Raw genomic sequence first — 14,185 nt, 5'->3', positions numbered from 1 at the left:
ACACAGGACAGTGAGTGCAGGTAGCACTAACAATAACTGAAACAAGCAAAAATCAAGGTGACTTTTAGACACTTTGGCTTGATAACATCTGTGATGAAACAAACTGCTCCATTTGTTAACACCAAAATAAAATGTGATTATACCAGTTAGCAGGACTCTTCTAAATATGTATATGAAGAATATGAATTTGTATTATTCGTTTGGTTTTTGAAGTCACTTTAATCTTCTTGAGAATAAACCCTAAAATGTAACCAGTTCTGTGGAGTGAAAACACATATGGTGTATATTTGTAAGATATAATGGTAAATGTAATGAAGCCTACTAGTTACATTGCACGTCTAGTTAATATTCTAATTTTGGCTCAGTACACAAGCTAAGCAATAACAAAGTATTATCAGTGATATAAAATACTGTGAAAACAACACAAAAAAGTTTTTTTTTTACTGAAATTCTGAAACAATGGATTAATGTAAAGCTAATAAGTTTGATTTTTCACAGCAAATTAAAGTTTGGGCAAATTTTTAAAAACATGCAGATTTGGAAAATGAAAGCACTAGTATTCTGTGATATTTGAAAATCGGATCAAAGTGACTCATCCGTTATATTTATTTATCTTCAGGAAGTTTTTTAACAAGTTAATGAGGCAAAAACAAATCTTAAAATAGCAAATGTCCAAAAAAACTAACACAAGAATTTTCTGACAAGCACAATTTTAAAAGCATGTGGTTACAAAAAATGCTTTAAAGAGCTTACTTAAATGAAAATATCCTCAATTATCTTAGAATTCACCAATTGAACAGTATGACAATAATCATGCTTGAATTTCACTAGTATTAAAACTTTAAGCAGTGTTTCTCAGTTACTTTGTGAATAAATTTGGAATGTGCACATAAAATAAATCAGGTAGTCCAAGGTGATAGCACCACTTATAAACCCAATGCCTGAAATTCCCTCTTGAGGTTATATTCCCCCACTTTTTACACTAGGAGAATCCCCCTGTCAATCACACATTAAAATTCAAGCCTTGCAATGTATTTTAATGATTATGAATGTCAGTACTAGTTTGCTTAAATGCTAGCTGGGTACCTACTTAATGGACATATCACTAATTTGAAGTTGCTGCTACTATTAACATTTATATATTGTATATTTTACTATGGAAAAGGGAACAATAGTGTTTAATTAAGTAATGGAGGTACCATTAATAAAAATCCATTTAATGTGATTTCTGTTTTTACTGTGGTACTGAATAGATATTGAGCATCGTGAAATTTTACTACTACTAAAGAAAATTGCATCAAGCATTCCAGAGAAAGCAGTAAAAAAACACTTCCAATAAGCATCATAGCCATGACTTTTTTTTTGCCTATGTCAGTTCCGTTTTGAACTTGTCTATAAAGATGGCCCTTTTTTTTTATTAACATATTTTCAAGTGTAAGGGATACAAATTCCCCAAACCTTTTTTGCCGTCCTTGCCTGTAATTACACAAGACATAATATATTATCTTAGATACATTTTATATTTAAAAAGTTACAGTGATACAGTGAAGGAGCTACAGTTCTAGTACATACAGTGTGGCAGGTGGCCAGGGCCCATGTCCAGCTGGGATGCCCCTGCAGCATATCTTCCATGGGAGCAAAGATGGGAAACCCAGTATATTACCCAGGACGCTAGCTGGCAGCCTCCCTGGGTTGCCGCAGTGCCTCGGACTCCCCCAGGGCTTCATGGGGGTTGGAGTTTTGTGCAGCCCTGTTAGGTTCCACAGGTGCCGCCAGGGGGTGCTGCAGTTGGGACTCCTGAGCCCAGCTGGACTAATCTTCAGCCCCACCCTGGAGTGCAACTGGAAACAGGTGATCAAGCACCTCGAGCACTTCCAGGAGGGCCATAAAAGGAGCCAGCAACCACCACTCAGTGGCCAAAGTCAGGAGGAGGAGAATGAAGCTTGTGGAGGAGTGGTGGTTTAAGAGAGAGGGGAGTGTTTTGGTGTTTCATTTGTGTTTTGGGACTGTGTTGTGGCTGGGGGGATTACAGGGAAGACGTGCCCTCCAGCTGAAGAAAATAAAAGTTTATTTATTTTTATACGTGCCTCCCGTGTCCAATCTGTGTCGGGTTGGGCGCAATATAGCGCCTTTTGTTACAACAGGTAAACCGTCTATGTACATACAGTAACTGTACTGTACAGTAAACACTACAACATTGTATAGTGATATACAGTACAGTAAGTGTGACCTGCACACATTTGCTATGGCTGTAGAAAAAACATTCAATATGTATACATTTGATGTAACACCATCTTGCCCAAAATGAAAAATCATGTAATTCATGCAACTTTTTTATTTTCTTCTGGGATATACTGTGTAATTGAAGTAGAATCAAGTGAACCACCTCTCAAGTTCATACACTTGGATAAGGCTGGCTTCAACATGGCTAAAGGTAGAAGGCATGGTCGAAATGTTATCGGCCACAGAGCTGACAGGGAGGGAACTTCACTATGTGTGCTGCTATTTCAGTGCATGGTGTGCTAACTCGTATTCCCGTTATAGGGCCATACAACAAACAGCATCTCCTCACCTTCTTAAACACCATGTACAGGGATCTCATCTTTGATGATGAGAGGGGTCTTATTCGAGATAATTTACCAAAGTATGTGGAAATTTGGGATAATGGGTTGCAGCCCATTACAGGATGCTGATGAAAATCCCACCTTATTCCCCATTCCTTAACCTAATTGAGGTGTTCTACTCGGCATGGAGGTGGAAGGTTTACAACCACCAGTCACATACTTGGATGACTCTGCAGGATGCCATGAATGCAGCACGTTAGGACATCACAGCTGAAGCCTGCAGAGGCTGGATTAGACAGTCCACAAGTTTCTTCCTTCACTGCACTGCAAAGGAAGATATACACTGTGATGTGGATAATAATCTGTTGTCCGACAGACAGGAACATCAGGAGGTGTAGAAACACTGCACTGTAATTCTCAATACAGCACTGCATGTACAGTTCTGCCTAAGGGGTGTTTCCTGTGTTTACATGGCTAATTTTGTATTTTTTTCCTTTGTGCTATATAGTGCTGCAAGACAGTCTTTGTCTTTTTCTTTTCTGTATCACAATGATATTGTCTGTCAACAGATTACAGTACAAACAGTACTGTCCTATCTCTTGCAATCACAGTGTAGCCTTGTACATTTTCAGTCATTGTCATCAAAACCGTAGCCATAGTTTACATCAGAAAATACTTACAGAATACACTGTTATATTGACAACATGGCTAAGCATTTTGACTATCTTGTTTGTAAGCAATGTCACAAGGATTTGCCATTCTGATGGCACTGACATGGTCAACTGACATAAAAATTTACTTTTGAGAAATAAACCAAGGATTTTTGAGCATGTTACAAGCTTTTACAGGTAATCCATTATGTGGTGACGTTTGTACAAATTGTTTCAAGAAATGCATTTACTGTTTTGCGAATAATAAGGATGATTGGAGAAATGTTCCAAACTGACTAAGAAAAATTGTAACTGAGTAATGTGGTTTTATTACTAAGGTGAGAAGGAGTGGGTTGTATTTACTGAACTAAATACTTCTTGAGTGGTTATTGCGGTTTTTATCGTTTTGGGATCCCTATTGTAGTAGTAGGGTGTTACATCCATAATGGCTAACACAATACAATGAGAAGTCAAGCAAGATGACACCTTTTATTGGCTAATTGAACAGATTACAATATACAAGCTTTCGAGACAGACTTCTTCTGGCAGGCTGTAATACAGAATTTGGAATTCCATTGCATATAAATAAATAACAAGTAGTTATAGAACTTCCACAGCTATTATCAGCACATCAACGCACGCCATTTTCATTTCAATTGGAATCTTCTATGTGTGAAAAATACTGAGCCACCATAAATCTATCTGTACTCCGTTTCTAACCAAATGACATTGTAAAGCATTGTTAAAATGCAGGTATTTAATGTAATCTACTACCGAATGCAATTACATTTATCTTTGTTATAATAGAATGACTTATTGCTACAACAATATTAAATTAAAAAGTCATAACTGACTCTTTGATGAAGTAACTCAAAATTTAATATGTACCCTTAATCCCCGCATACACCTTACTGTTATGCCATGCGTTTATTTTTTTATCTTCAACATGTGTTTTCCTCTGTCATGTACTTGCTGTCCGTGAATTATCTTTTGAATCACGGCATGAAGTGAAGGCTAATCATCCAGTTTATGTACATTTGCCTGGTCCGGGACACAGGAAATTGATTTCTAATGTGTGCATAGGCTATAGCAATCATATAAACTCAGGCATGCCGCCACAAAATATCCTGACATATTACAGACTCCAATCAACTTAACAGAACATTTTTGGACCATGAGAGTTAACCGCTTTACCCTAGTAGGACCCTGATAAGCTAATATGTCATAATCAAATGAATAAATAAACCCTAGATCATGAACAGTACAGTGAAACATTAAATCAGCACCACACCAGTCAACCAAATGACACTAGCCGTCATTTTCACTCCACCTGCTACATTGTGATCTTGTTTTATCTCCGTGACGCTACTTGTAGCACTGATCATCTCGCCTTTAGACTCGTGCAAAATTTTTCTCGAGGGAAGGATGGAAATAAGAAATCGCGCGGACCTCTCGGTTTTCTACACGCTCCGGCTTCAGATCAATCTGTCAAACCACAAGAGACGAGGTCCGGGTGATGTGGCCAAGTCTCCAAGTCAGCGATCGTATTCCGCTCTTCCTGGGGCACACCGACCTGCACTATCAATCGGCTCCCTCAGAACCTACTCTACAACGGCATCTGAAGTTTGCTAACTTACTGTTAAACAAAGGTGACTCCCCTCTGCAGGTTATCAAGTCAAACAGAAGAGACACTCATGCATTGGTGTCCACTCTTTACCAGACAAAGTGACACTCGTCTGCGCATCTCCAACGGCCATGTAGCATAAATGCCACATAATATAACTTCCGAAAACTGAGTAAATGGGAGAAAAGTATAAAATTTACCTGAACTTTCCTCCGCCCCGCAGCATTCTGCCTGTGATGAGTAGCCATCTTGCATGTTGACAGCAGTGCGTCACTTCCGCGAACGGGTGAAGGGCGGGTACTTCCGGTGAAGATGTCAGTCAAAAGCGGGAATTGGATTCGCTGGGGAGAAGTTGAACTAGCAACCTAAGAGCGAAAATACCGGATCTGGGAACGAACGCCGCACCTCATAATGAAATAAAGGGGTCGTAGGCAGAAATAGGTCATCGTTTTGATTAGAGTCTGATGTAGACTTGCAAACCAGCTCATTTCTTTAACTCGACGTCATACCTCCTCCATAGAAGATGTGTGGGGTCAAATAAAGCTACATACTCTTATACTGATACTGGAAGTTTATTATTAACGCAATTGTTTCATAGTAACAGTCACTTACTTACCTATTCAGAATATTTAGATCTTGGGCTCTTTAAATTATTGCAAAAGGAGGAATTCAAAATAATGTTTCAAAGTAGGGTAATTAAGGATAAACTGTAACAATAAGAGTCTTTGTCAGAAATATTTGTCAGAAAAATGCAATATCTTTAGCAAAAACCTTCTGCCTTTCTCAGTTTGAAGATATTAGTTGGAACGAAGCTTATAATTAATATTTATGATTTTATTTAATTAAAAATTGTTTAGATAGATATATACGTTATTAATCCCAAGGGGAAATTCACATACTTCAACAGCAGCATACTGATAAAAAACAATATTAAATTAAAGAGTGATAACAATGCAGGTAAATGTATTGCTTCCCCAGGAGAATAAAACATCCATCCATTCATCTTCTTACGCTTATCCGAGGTCGGGTCGCAAGTGCAGCAGCTTGAGCAGAGAGGCCCAAACTTCCCTCACCCCGGCCACTTCTTCTAGCTCTTCCAGGAGAATCCCAAGGCGTTCCCAGGCCAGCCGGGAGACATAGTCCCTCCAGCTTGTCCTGGGTCTTCCCCGGGACCTCCTCCCGGTTGGAGGTGCCCGGAACACCTCACCAGGGAGGTGTCCAGGAGGCATCCTGATCAGATGCCCGAGCCACCTCATCTGACTCATCTTGATGCGGAGGAGCAGCGGTTCTACTCTGAGTCCCTCCCGGATGACTGAGCTTCTCACCCTATCTTTAAGGGAAAGACCAGACATCCTGTGGAGGAAACTCATTTCAGCTACTTGTATTCACGATCTCATTCTTTCGGTCACTACCCATAGCTCATGACCATAGGTGAGGGTAGGAACGTAGATCGATTGGTAAATTGAGAGCTTTGCCTTATGGCTCAGCTCCCTTTTCACCATGACAGACCGATACAGAGCCCGCATCACTGCGGATGCCGCACCGATCCGACTGTCAAGCTCCATTTTTCCCTCACTTGTGAACAAGACCCCGAGATACTTGAACTCCTCAAATTGGGGCAGGATTTCACCTCCAACCCTGGGAGGGCACTCCACCCCTTTCCAGCTGAGGACCATGCTCTCGGATTTGGAGGTGCTGATTCCCATCCCAGCCGCTTCACACTCAGCTGTGAACTGATTCAGAGAGAGCTGAAGATCACAGCCTGATGAAGCAAACAGGACAACATCATCTGCAAAAAGCAGTGACCCAATCCTGAGTCCACCAAATCGGACCCCCTCAACACCCTGGCTGCGCCTAGAAATTCTGTCCATAAAAGTTATGAACAGAATCGGTGACAAAGGGCAGCCCTGGCGGAGTACAACTCTCACTGGAAATGTGTTTGACTTACTGCCGGCAATTCAGACCAAGCTCTAACACCGGATGTACAGGGACCGAACAGCCATTATCAGGGGGTCCAGTACCTCATACTCCTGGAGCACCCCCCACAGGATTCCCTGAGGGACACGGTTGAACACCTTTTCCAAATCCACAAAATACATGTAGACTGGTTGGGCAAACTCCTGTGCACCCTCTAGGACTCTGCTAAGGGTGTAGAGCTGGTCCACTGTTCCGCGACCAGGACAAAAACCACACTGTTCCTCCTGAATCTGAGGCTCGACTATCCAATGGACCCTCCTCTCCAGAGCCCCTGTATAGACTTTTTCAGGGAGGCTGAGGAGTGTGATCCCTCTGTAGTTGGAACACACCCTCCGGTGCCAATCCAGAGGCACTGTCCCCGATGTCCATGCGATGTTGCAGAGACGTGTCTACCAAGACAGTCCTACAACATCCAGAGCCTTGAGGAACTCTGGGCGTATCTCATCCACCTCCGGGTCCCTGCCACCAAGGAGTTTTTTGACCACCTCGGTGACCTCAGTCCCAGAGATTGGGGAGCCCACCTCCGTGTCCCTAGGATCTGCTTCCTCATTGGAAGGCATGTTGGTGGGATTGAGGATGTCTTTGAAGTACTCCCACCACCGACCCACAACGTCCTGAGTCGAGGTCAGCAGCGTACCATCCCCACCATATATGGTGTTGACACTGCACTGCTTCCACCTCCTGAAACGCCGGACAGTGGACCAGGATCTCCTCGAAGCCGTCCTAAAGTCGTTCTCCATGGCCTCCCCAAACTCCTCCCATGCCCGAGTTTTTGCCTCAGCAACCACCAAAGCCGCATTCAGCTTGGCCTGTAGGTACCTACTAGCTGCCTCTAGAATCCCACAGGACAAAAGGGTCCAGTAGGACTCCTTCTTCAGCTTGACGGCATCCCTCACCACCGTTGTCCACCAACAAATTCGGGGATTGCAGCCACAACAGGCACCGACCACCTTACAGCCACAGCTCCGGTCAGCCGCCTCAACAATAGAGACACGGAACGTGGCCTATTCAGACTCAATGTCCCCCACCTCCCTCAGGACGTGGTTGAAGTTCTGCCGGAGGTGGGAGTTGAAGCTACTTCTGACAGGGGACTCTGCCAGATGTTCCCAGGAGACCCTCACAACATGTTTGGGCCTACCGGGCATGACCGGCATCCTCCCCCACCATCAAAGCCAACTCACCACCAGGTGATCAGTTGACAGCTCCACCCCTCTCTTCACCTGAGTGTCCAAGACATGTGGCCGCAAGTCCGACGACACAACCACAAAGTTGATCATCAAACTGAGGCCTAGCACAGTGACAAGCACAGAAGTCCAATAACAAAACACCGCTCGGGTTCAGATCGGGGGGCCCATTCCTCCCAATCACACCCTTCCAGGTCTCACTTTCATTGCCCACGTGAGCATTGAAGTCTCCCAGCAGTACGAGGGAGCCCCCAGAAGGTATGCCCACTTGTATTCCCTCCAGGGACTCCAAAAAGGGTGGGTACTCCAGACTGCCATTTGGTGCATTCACACAAGCAACAGTTAGGACCCGTCCCCCCACCCGAAGGTGGAGGGAGGCTACCCTCTCGTCCACTGGGGTAAACCCCAATCTACAGGCTCCAAGTCGGGGGGCAATAAGTATGCCCACACTCACTTGGCGCCTCTCAATGGGGGCAACTCCAGAGTGGTAGAGAGTCCAGCCCCTCTCAAGGAGAGGAGGAGGTTCCAGGGTCCAAGCTGTGCGTCGAGGTAAGCCCGACTATATCTAGCCGGAACCTCTCAACCTCGTGCACTAGCTCAGGCTCCTTCCCCTTCAGAGAGATGACATTCCAAGTCCCAAGAGCCAGCTTCTGTAGCCTAGGATCGGAACGCCAAGGTCCCCGCCTTCGGCCACCACCCACCTCACACTGTACCCGACCTCCTTGGCCCCTCCCATAGGTGGTGAGCCCATGGGAAAGGGGACCCACGTTGCCTCTTCGGGCTGTGCCCAGCCGAGCCCCATGGGTGCAGGCCTGGCCACCAGGCGCTCGCCATCGAGCCTCACCTCCAGGCCTGGCTCCAGAGGGGGGCCCCGGTGACCCGTGTCTGGGCGAGGGAAAACTCCATCCAAATTTTTTTATCTATACTAATAAAAGGCAAAGCCCTCACTCACTCACTCACTCACTCACTCATCACTAATTCTCCAACTTCCCGTGTAGGTAGAAGGCTGAAATTTGGCAGGCTTATTCCTTACAGCGCTAACCGAAACCAATGTACGTACTTATTTCAGTGTTATGACGCTACTGTCAGCCGCCATATTGAACTTTCCAATGTCACTAATTCTCCAACTTCCCGTGTAGGTAAAAGGCTGAAATTTGGCAGGCTCATTCCTTACAGCTTACTTACAAAAGTTAAGCAGGTTTCATTTCAAAATTCTACGTGTAACGGTCATAACGGTTGACAACGTTCGCCATATTGAACTTTCTTATTTATGGCCCCATCTTCACGAAATTTGGTAGGTGGCTTCCCTGCGCTAACCAAAACCGATGTGCGTACTTATTTCAGTGGTATGATGTCACTGTCGGCCGCCATATTGAAGTTTCCAATGTCACTAATTCTCCAACTTCCCATGTAGGTAGAAGGCTGAAATTTGCCAGGCTCATTCCTTACAGCTTACTTACAAAAGTTAAGCAGGTTTCATTTCGAAATTCTACGTGTAATAGTCATAATGGTCAACAACGTCTGCCATTTTGAACTTTCTTATTCATGGCCCCATCTTCATGAAATTTGGTAGGCGGCTTCCCTGCACTAACCGAAACCAATGTACAGTGGTGTGAAAAACTATTTGCCCCCTTCCTGATTTCTTATTCTTTTGCATGTTTGTCACACAAAATGTTTCTGATCATCAAACACATTTAACCATTAGTCAAATATAACACAAGTAAACACAAAATGCAGTTTTTAAATGATGGTTTTTATTATTTAGGGAGAAAGAAAATCCAAACCTACATGGCCCTGTGTGAAAAAGTAATTGCCCCCTTGTTAAAAATAACCTAACTGTGGTGTATCACACCTGAGTTCAATTTCCGTAGCCACCCCCAGGCCTGATTACTGCCACACCTGTTTCAATCAAGAAATCACTTAAATAGGAGCTGCCTGACACAGAGAAGTAGACCAAAAGCACCTCAAAAGCTAGACATCACGCCAAGATCCAAAGAAATTCAGGAACAAATGAGAACAGAAGTAATTGAGATCTATCAGTCTGGTAAAGGTTATAAAGCCATTTCTAAAGCTTTGGGACTCCAGCAAACCACAGTGAGAGCCATTATCCACAAATGGCAAAACCATGGAACAGTGGTGAACCTTCCCAGGAGTGGCCGGCCGACCAAAATGACCCCAAGGCGCAGAGGCGACTCATCCGAGAGGTCACAAAGACCCCAGGACAGCGTCTAAGAACTGCAGGCCTCACTTGCCTCAATTAAGGTCAGTGTTCACGACTCCACCATAAGAAAGAGACTGGGCAAAAACGGCCTGCATGGCAGATTTCCAAGACGCAAACCACTGTTAAGCAAAAAGAACATTAGGGCTCGTCTCAATTTTGCTAAGAAACATCTCAATGATTACCAAGATTTTTGGGAAAATACCTTGTGGACTGATGAGACAAAAGTTGAACTTTTTGGAAGGCAAATGTCCCGTTACATCTGGCGTAAAAGAAACACAGCATTTCAGAAAAAGAACATCATACCAACAGTAAAATATGGTGGTGGTAGTGTGATGGTCTGGGGTTGTTTTGCTGCTTCAGGACCTGGAAGGCTTGCTGTGATAGATGGAACCATGAATTCTACTGTCTACCAAAAAATCCTGAAGGAGAATGTCCGGCCATCTGTTCGTCAACTTAAGCTGAAGCGATCTTGGGTGCTGCAACAGGACAATGACCCAAGACACACCAGCAAATCCACCTCTGAATGGCTGAAGAAAAACAAAATGAAGACTTTGGAGTGGCCTAGTCAAAGTCCTGACCTGAATCCAATTGAGATGCTATGGCATGACCTTAAAAAGGCGGTTCATGCTAGAAAACCCTCAAATAAAGCTGAATTACAACAATTCTGCAAAGATGAGTGGGCCAAAATTCCTCCAGAGCTGTAAAGACTCATTGCAAGTTATCGGAAACGCTTGATTGCAGTTATTGCTGCTAAGGGTGGCCCAACCAGTTATTAGGTTCAGGGGGCAATTACTTTTCACACAGGGCCATGTAGGTTTGGATTTTTTTTTCTCCCTAAATAATAAAAACAATCATTTAAAAACTGCATTTTGTGTTTACTTGTGTTATATTTGACTAATGGTTAAATGTGTTTGATGATCAGAAACATTTTGAGTGACAAACATGCAAAAGAATAAGAAATCAGGAAGGGGGCAAATAGTTTTTCACACCACTGTACATACTTATTTCGGTGGTATGACGCCACTGTCAGCCGCCATATTAAACTTTCCAACGTCACTAATTCTCCAACTTCCCGTGTAGGTAGAAGGCTGAAATTTGGTACTTATTTTGGTGGTATGATGCCACTGTCGGCCGCCATATTGAACTTTTCAACAGTCTTTGTTACTTATGGGCCCATCTTCAAGAAATTTGGTACGCGGTTCCCAACGCTAACTGAATCCTATTTACGTACATATATACGCCCATAGCCTGCAGTTCGGTCACCGTGTGAGACGGCGTTGGGTCACCCATCCCAACGCCTCCCACGTTGTTGGCTGCCTGCCTATATAAGGCCGTCCGTCGCTCCAGTCTCTACATTCCCTTCCTTGAGACGCCATGCGTCTCCCTGCTGATAACTACAGCCTTTTTATTTAATCCACGGCTTCTCCGCTGTTATATTGTTCATTTATTACGATTATAGTTATTGTGTAGGTCTTTTAGATTTACTTTACATTGTTCAGGTACCCATTTCCTTTATCATTCCAACCGTACTGCCATTAACATGTCTATCAAGGTGATCACCATCGATCAAAGAACTATCACTTACCGAGTGGTTTCCATGCCTGGAGATGGCACCTACCTTTTCCATTCTCTTTGTTACATATTGCACGGCCATATCAAGCTCACTCTTGTTATCCGGAGGAACATTGTGTCTTATGTATTAAATGACTGGGACAGGTTCAAGGTGTGGACTGATGATGGTACAGGAGATAATTATACTACACAGGAGCACTAGAAGAGTGAAATGCTTAAGCCCTTCACCTGTGCATCTGCATGTGAGTTGATGGCTGCCGGTGAATTGTTCGGTTGTCGCTTTCAAGTGTACCGAAATGGTCAAATATTTTACACCTTTTGACAACCACCAATGCCTCTTAAACATTTTAGATTCATAGGTGATGATTTCAGTAGTGGACACTTTGATGTTTATAAATGTTTAAACTCTCAAAAGCTAGATGTGAAGTTATCAATGAAACCGGTTGTATACTTACAACGCTTGAAAGATGCCGAATGTCTCTTCAACACAAGTCCTACAAATACTGTCGTAATTGAAATAAACGATGAAACTCAAACGATTATGACAGCAGCAATCCAAGCTGTGAGATTTGAAACAAGATTACTGTTCACATGGCCAACTGTACGTTGCATGCTCAAGCTCAGTGCACAGCTTGGTCATATTACAACCGGAGCGAGATCCTTAACAAATTGGTATATTTTCCTTCAGTTTAAAAAGGTTTAATTTTCTTCTTAATAAAAATTTTAAGGCAGTACTTCGCCGCTGCGAAGCGCGGGTATTTTGCTAGTTTTATAATAAAACAGAATTATTAAAATGTCTATAATTTTACAGTTCTCACAAAGCAATTTACTTTGCAGTGTTTTTGTTTTGTTTTTATTAATTTTTTTAACCAGTTTTCCCAGAACAGGCCTAGTTTTTGGTGAATATACGCCTATTTGTAAACCATTCTGGGAAAACAGGGCAGTTAAAAAACAGTTATCATACACACCATTTTAAAATAGTAAATCTTTATTATATTCAGTTGCCTGAAAAAGCACAATTAAAATGAAATATAAAATATACATTTGTACATATATAAAGAGGTGAATTTTGTAAATGTTACACAACTTTAGGCGATTAAAGTAAATTGAAATTCAATGCTTTAAAATAGTGTATACGTTTTTTTTGTCTTAGCATATTTCACTCCTTCTACTGTATTAATACAATAAGCAGATTCAATTTTAAATTATTTTAAGGTTTGGAATCTTCTTTGACCATTTTCATTTATAAATGTGAAATCTACTCTATGTATATATAAAATCCTAAGCCTAGAAGTGCAACGATATTATGTGACATTTTTATGTCATTTTTTTTGTCATGCTTTAAATTGGGCTTATTTTAAAACCTACATATATATGTTTGGTGTCATTCTTTTCAGATTTTATCGAACTTTAATGTGATGTTGTTAGATTTTCAGATTCTTATTCTATTTTTAAATTAGAAAGTAAAAAATATCAAGAACTCATGTCCTACAAGACGAGACTTTGTGCCAAGAGCTTGAACCATGTCTCGGACCAGAAATAAAAGACAAAGAGTAGAACAGCTGCTGTACAGGCTTTTAAATGTTTGAAGCGCCGCGTGAGATGCAGATTATGCGGCACAGCAGCAGCAAGCCAGCAGCTGATTGAACAAAGAGGAGGTAAAAAAAAATTATTTGTTTCCCGTTGTATTACCATTTAAGAGGGGCTTTCGAAAGAGCGACCGCATCTTCTTGGGGTGCATTCAGCCCCCCTCTTCACAACGCGAGCAGCAAAGACATGAAGTTGCTGGTGCGTAGCGCAGGCCGAAGGGGTTGGCAAGCGAAGCGAGCAGGGGGCGAACCACCAGTTAACTATAAATATTAAATAAATTGTGGATATACCAAATTTTATATTCCAAATTCCCTATAAAACAATGTCGGATTAAGACCTTTAGAGGCCTTAAGCACTTAAAAGATTTTGATTCTTCCATATATATCTAATTCAAAATATAAACAATACTGTAAACCATAAAATAAAATTTTATTTTTTGAAATGAAACAAAACTTACACTAAGATGGAAAATAATGTTTATTTTTGTATACTTCAACTTTATATTTGAAATGTTTTCTCTTACTTTTTCTAATTGCAAAGTCTTTGATCAGATCCTCAAAACATTAATCAACAATACTTTTCTGCTGAAAGTTACAAAATACACAGGTTAAATCAAAACCTTCTTACCAGCATTTGGCTAACAGGGTAAATATGATAAATAATTAAAAAACAATGCTCTCAAATTTTATTGGTAATGCAGTACCTTCTTGAGATATTTCTTAAGAATTATATAAATAATTTTATATATCATATAGGATACATGACCCAATCACTTGCATGTTCTATCATATTAATTAGCACTA

General features: G+C 42.0%; 1 protein-coding gene across 1 annotated transcript in view; it reads right to left on the bottom strand.

Moving 5' to 3' along the window:
• The window catches only part of wdr48a (WD repeat domain 48a), a 55,614-nt gene extending 50,502 nt beyond the window's left edge, over positions 1-5,112 (bottom strand). The window contains exon 1 of the mRNA XM_039753638.1: positions 5,039-5,112. Within this exon, the coding sequence (XP_039609572.1) occupies positions 5,039-5,086 (48 nt within the window). The 5' untranslated portion in view covers positions 5,087-5,112. The remainder of the gene's footprint in view (positions 1-5,038) is intronic.
• Between the last annotated feature and the right edge of the window lie 9,073 nt (positions 5,113-14,185).

This window comes from Polypterus senegalus, chromosome 5 (genome assembly GCF_016835505.1).
Source record: "Polypterus senegalus isolate Bchr_013 chromosome 5, ASM1683550v1, whole genome shotgun sequence".
Taxonomy (NCBI): domain Eukaryota; kingdom Metazoa; phylum Chordata; class Cladistia; order Polypteriformes; family Polypteridae; genus Polypterus; species Polypterus senegalus.
This window is presented reverse-complemented; position numbering and strand designations above follow the sequence as displayed.